Genomic DNA, 6,092 nt, shown 5'->3' on the forward strand with positions numbered 1-6,092 from the left:
TGTTAGCCAGGATGGTCTCGATCTCCTGACCTCGTGATCCGTCCGTCTCGGCCTCCCAAAGTGCTGGGATTACAGGCTTGAGCCACTGCGCCCGGCCTGGATGAGGGAATCTTTGTACAGGGAGGGACTGTTCCAGTTTCACTGTCATATGTAGTGTGGGTAAATACCTGTCCCAGTACACTCTAGTGATTTTGTATGTAAGACATGAGAAGGTGAAAAAAGCAGATTCATGGCATTCTCTTAACTTTCTCCTCTAAAGATCTTTTATGAGCTTTAGGAACTATATTGTTTAGAAAAAGTGTAATTTACTGTCTATGCTTGGGATAAAAACCTTGCTTCTGTTGTAGTATGTTTGGAAGGAGACAATAAAGTAGTTGGTGGTGTCAGTGGTTTTGTGCTAATATGGTTTTCTTTGTGTATTTTACCTAAGTACATATTAAGAAAAAAAGAAAAAACATTAAACTTTACCATGATAGTTGCCAGGGAGATTTATTTTCTTTGCTAAAAACATGACTGATGAAAAGTGACAATTGTCTACTGGCTGGAGTAGGGAGAACTAGCTAAGTGGCACTCATATCTCTACCGTGATTCCCTCTTGTTTTCTGGGTGAAGATTGTGAAACAGATCCCTTCAAACCAATGGCCAGCTACACTTCAAGTTGTTAAAATTGTCTGATTCTGATTTCCTCAAGTTATGTTCCAAACTGTACTCTCATTGACTCTCATTAACATGAAGATATTTGTGGTGTATCTTCATGTCTTTCAAACAGACATTTATATAAAACAGTAATGAATTGGTTTCTTTGGAAGGAAGTAGTAGGATACTAAGTCCTATTTCAATGGCCCTTTTAATGAAGTGCAAATGAGAATCTCTCTAGGATCATTGTTTCTCAAGTAGAGAAAAAAAGATGATTTTACTAATTTTGGGAAATTCACTGTAGTTTCCTCTTGGAGATTTCCAGTGCATGTTAGCATGGTTTCTGAAGTCTTATCATAAAGACACCTATTTTTAAATTTTAACTATGTGTATTTGTTTCCTAGGACTACCCATAACAAATTACCACAAACTGGGAGGCTTAAAACAGCAGACATTTATTCTCTCACAGTTTAGGAGGCCAGAAGTCTGAATTCAGTGTTGGCAAGGTCATATTCTCTCTGAAGACTCTAGTGGAGGATCCTTCCTCGCTTCTTCCTACTATCGGATGGTTGCTGACAATGCTTGGCTTGTGGCAGCATAATCCAGTCAGTCTTTGTGTTCACATGACCCTCATTCCCCTATGTGTGTCTGTGTATCCAAATTTTCCGGTACTTGAAAGGATACCAGTCATTGGATTAGAGCCTATCCTAATCCAGTATTAACTTCATTTTAACTTGATTACATTTGCAGAGACCCTTTTTCTCCCCAGAGATTCTGGGTGGACATGAAGTTTTGGGGATACTCTTTGACCCAGTACGTTAAGTGAAAAGAGAGTCGTAATAATCACTTATATCTTTGCACATTCTGAGATACAGAATGTTCCAGTGAACACACTTTGAGGAAAGCACATAGAACACAGACCTTCCTATAATCTTACATGTTGTCCTATCCATTTGGGGAGTTGAAGTGGGCAGGAGAAGGGCCTAAAACTAAGTGGGAAATGGAAAGAATGTTACTGTTCTAAGTGCCTTGCTTCTCATACTGAAATGTAATTTCTACATTTAAAATGTAATTGCTCTATTATTTTTACCTCTTTGTTTCCAGAGTTGTTTATATATTTGGCCCACCAGTTAAAGAACCTCCTACAGATGTTACTCCAACTTTCTTGACAACAGGGGTGCTCAGTACTTTACGCCAAGCAGATTTTGAGGCCCATAACATTCTCAGGGAGTCTGGTAAGTTGCTCATGTTTTTGATCACTACCCTCTGAAACTAGTTTTTGGCAGCTTGACATTAAGAGTAGGAGGATGTAGCTTTTGCTTTTTAGATGCTTTTGTTTTTATTATTTAAATCTTTGAATGTTCTATGATGTTGCTTCTTTTTTTTTTTTTGAGACAGAGTCTGTCTTGCTCTGTCACCTAGGCTGAAGTGCAGTGGCACAATCTTGGTTCACTTCAGCCTCTGTCTCCTGTTACAAGTGATTCTCCTGCCTCAGTCTCCTGAGTAGCTGGGATTACAGGCACCCGCTACCACACCTGGCTATTTTTTTGTAGTTTTAGTAGAGATGGGGGTTTTGCTGTTTTGGCCAGGCTGATCTCAAACTCCTGACCTCAGGTGATCAGGTCAGGAGTCAGGTCAGGCCAGCCTTGGCCTCCCAGAGTGTTGGGATTACAGGTGTGAGCCACCGCACCTAGCCTATAATGTTGCTTCTAAATAAAATATATTCACCTTTGTGGCAATTTGTGGGTATGCACAGAGCAGCAGAAAATTTGAATTTCCAGACTTAGATGTTCCCAGCTGAGTTTGAACAAGGTGACACTATGCCTTCTTGTTTCAGCTCTCGTAATGTGAACAATGAACGTGAAATGAACAGTGAAAAAAACAATGAACGTCTTTTTCATGGTCTCCTTGATGAAATATCTTTTGCATTTTTATGCTTTTTGTTGGTGATTTTGCTGTTTAAAATGGATCTCAAGTATAGTGTTGAAGTGCTGTCTGGATTCCTAAGCACAGGAATGCTGTGATGTACCTTACAGAGAAAATCTGTGTGTTAGATAAACTTCATTCAGGCATGAGTTAAAGAGCTGTTGATTTTGAGTTCAGTGTTAATGAATCTATAATAAATATTAAATACAGTGTCTTAAATCAGAAACACACATAAAACAAGGTTATATATTAATCAGTTGATGAAAATATTGCAACCAGAGGCTTGCAGGGACCTAACCCTCCATATCCCCTGGGAGAAATGGTTCAGTATTCACTAATTCATTGTTTGCAGTGTAGAATATAACTGTACTGCTAATTATAATAGAGAATAATGAGAATGGACTCTTTATAGCACATCAGTGAAACATCACTGATGTGATCAAATTCTGTTTTTTTGCATTTATGGTTGAGTCCAATTAAAATGCTCTGTGAGTAGCTGGAATCAATGCATGATGACAGTCTTAACTATGCTGTGTGTGTATATGTGATTTCAGATATTGTCTGGGAGGATGTAATTGAACTGAGAGTGCTTTTCTATGGTGCGGTGATTGGTTCTACATGTACCTTTCTCTAGGGTATGCTGGGAAAATCAGCCAGATGCCAGTGATTTTGACACCATTACATTTTGATCGGGACCCACTTCAAAAGCAGCCTTCATGCCAGAGATCTGTGGTTATTCGAACCTTTATTACTAGTGACTTCATGACTGGTATACCTGCAACACCTGGCAATGAGATCCCTGTAGAGGTAAATTATATATTTTTTTCTAATGCATGTTCTCAGTACCTCTTACATTTTATAATACAGTGAATAGAATAGGCTATGCCAGTGCTGTATTTCTGATGTTGGTTTTCTGTTCATAAGATAGGCCTTTTTTTTTTTTTTTTTTTTTTAAATTTTCACATATTTGATTAACACACTGGGGCAGAAAAAGGCCTTAAGTTATAAATGCTCTCCAAATGTCTGATTACTATATAAACAGTAATCAATTATAATAATTTTATCTAATCCTGCCAGTTTCTACTTTACAAATAGTATTCCCCAAATAAAGAAGAAAACTCTAGGAGTGAAGAAGAGTTTGTTAGAAATAAGGATGCAATTTGATAGCTTTAGACACCCAAGAATTGCCTAAATGTTCTCCCTACTACCAATTCCAACTCAATTTTTGATCCTTCTTTGTTTTCACCAGAACATTCCAAAGGAGCTACTTGCATAATAGCAAATGAAAATCAAAGTGAGACTCTATCAGTTGGGCCACTGCCTTCAGTGCACTAACACGAGGCTGTGGTTGTAGCTAGGTAGATGGGTTGGGGAATGTGGCTTTGTTAGTTTTCTCTTAGACTCAAATTTGCCAAATTTGACAAGTGAGCAGGCTATCCTCTCCTCCTGTATACTTGATAATGATTATTTCAGTGTACTCTGTGCCACCTTAGAGTTGTATGTTTAAGCTGCAGATAATTTGCAGAGCATTGGCTGAAACACATAAAGTCACATGCCTGGATGCCACAGCAATGTCAAATCACTGTATGTTCTTAAGCATTTGTTGTGGCTCAGTCACAAACCCAAATTGCAGACTAGCACCTGTTTGTGGATCACACTTTGAGTAGTACTGAGTTTAAGTCACTAATATTTTAAACCTTAGTAACTTAAACCTATCCCTGCAGAGGGGAATAGGTTCATTCTATAAGATTAATCGGAAACCATCCCATATACGTGGAGGACAATAGTGAAAATAGTCAACTTTTAATTTTAAATTAGAAATGTAAGCCCTCTAGGACTGCTGGACATGCAGTGGATGCTGACTTTTCTCTGTAATTTTTTTTAATAGGTGGTATTAAAGATGGTCACTGAGATTAAGAAGATTCCTGGTATTTCTCGAATTATGTATGACTTAACATCAAAGCCCCCAGGAACTACTGAGTGGGAGTAATAAACTTCTTGTTCTATTAAAGTACCGTGTGCAGTTTAAATTGATTAGAAATCATTCCCATTATTGACATGCAGTACTGTGAAAAGAGTTACTGGAGCAGCTATATCACATCTGAGTTCTCCACAGCAAAAATCTACGGCTTAAAAGCTGAGTTGGGGACAACCAAAAGGGACTGAAGAGTTTGTACGGGTAAATAATCAAGGCACCATTGCCTACACTCAGACAGATTGATACTGCTTTTGCCTTTGCCTCACTTATTCTTTATGTATAAATTCACTGTTGCTATTGATGTCTCTGTGAAGATGTATGAAGGTGGGTGAGTTTGGGGGTAGTTATGGGCTTCTGTCTCTTTGCGAGTTTCTAAGAACTGTTAGAAACACCCATTATTTACCAGTGTTACGTACTATGTATATATACTTTTTGGAGAATCAGTTTTCTTATAAGTAATCTTATTTCTCCAAAGGGTGAAAAAGAGATGAACATATCAGATAAAGGTATAGGTGGGCTATTCCAGCCACTTTTGAAGGACACTGAGGGTATAAAATGTAAGCTACCATAAAATGGAAAAGCACCAGGAATTTGTTGATGTACTTTTGAATTTTATTTCACAGCCTTGGGAGGAAGAAACTGTGAGTGGTCTCAGATGTCTATAAATGATCTTAAAATGTTTTCAAACCATGTTTCACATAGATGCCATGTTATTCAATGTCAGCTTGTTCATTAGTAAGGAGCTTTATCCTCCTAGCCTTATATTACCAGCCTCCCACAGCCTTGCATAGAATGTTTCTGTTATCTCCCTAGAAGAAACTGGCTCAGTGACATTTCTGGTGTAGTGCAAATAGAGGTCAAGAGGAGCATTTTCATCTCTTCTTTTGCTGGTCCGAGTAACAGCTCTGAGATCCCAGAAACCATGATGCATACCTACAGCTTACAAATGGGAGAGCAAAAATGTTTATATCTTCTAGTAAACAGTTGTAAAATGAGCTCTTAGATCTAATCTATAGACATATTATTCGTTGCTCAGACATCTGTGAACAGTCTTGATCCATGCAAGATGTTTGCCAAACTTTGTAATCCTTTCTACTAGCTATAAGAGAGAATTTAAGAACTGGTGCAGGACTTGTTGCCATCGCCACCAGTTTCTAACAGATCTTTTATAACATTCACATAAGTACTGTAGACAGTAGTAGACTTAAACTCTCCGTTTCTCTCAGTATTTTAGCTAAGAATGTTACCATATTTTTCTCTTACCAATTCCATCTCAGGTTGCTGCTGCTTTTCTAGTTTAAGAGGTCAGATCTATTAATCAGGTATGAAATTTTATTTGGGATTCAGTGTTAGATAAACAACAAAATGATGCATGGCAAGAAGTCGTCTTTTTATTCTGGCTGGTCTAGAGAACAAGAAAACCGCTGCTGGAGCAGCAAGGGAAGAATTTCTGTCTGTCTTAACAGAAATCTGTCCCCAAGACAAAGGGGTACTTGACTCCTACAAAACTTAAAGGGTACATTCTCTATCCTGATGAGGAGGTACTCATTAT

General features: G+C 38.1%; 1 protein-coding gene across 1 annotated transcript in view; it reads left to right on the forward strand.

Annotated features, from left to right (window-relative positions):
• GMPS (guanine monphosphate synthase) overlaps positions 1-4,592 on the forward strand; it is a 72,200-nt gene extending 67,608 nt beyond the window's left edge. The window contains exons 14-16 of the mRNA XM_011959089.1: positions 1,741-1,871; positions 3,197-3,369; positions 4,451-4,592. Coding sequence (XP_011814479.1) covers positions 1,741-1,871; positions 3,197-3,369; positions 4,451-4,552 — 406 coding nt within the window. The 3' untranslated portion in view covers positions 4,553-4,592. The remainder of the gene's footprint in view (positions 1-1,740; positions 1,872-3,196; positions 3,370-4,450) is intronic.
• Positions 4,593-6,092: the final 1,500 nt, after the last annotated feature.

The sequence above is a fragment of the Colobus angolensis genome, unplaced genomic scaffold (genome assembly GCF_000951035.1).
Source record: "Colobus angolensis palliatus isolate OR3802 unplaced genomic scaffold, Cang.pa_1.0 Scaffold48, whole genome shotgun sequence".
NCBI lineage: Eukaryota > Metazoa > Chordata > Mammalia > Primates > Cercopithecidae > Colobus > Colobus angolensis.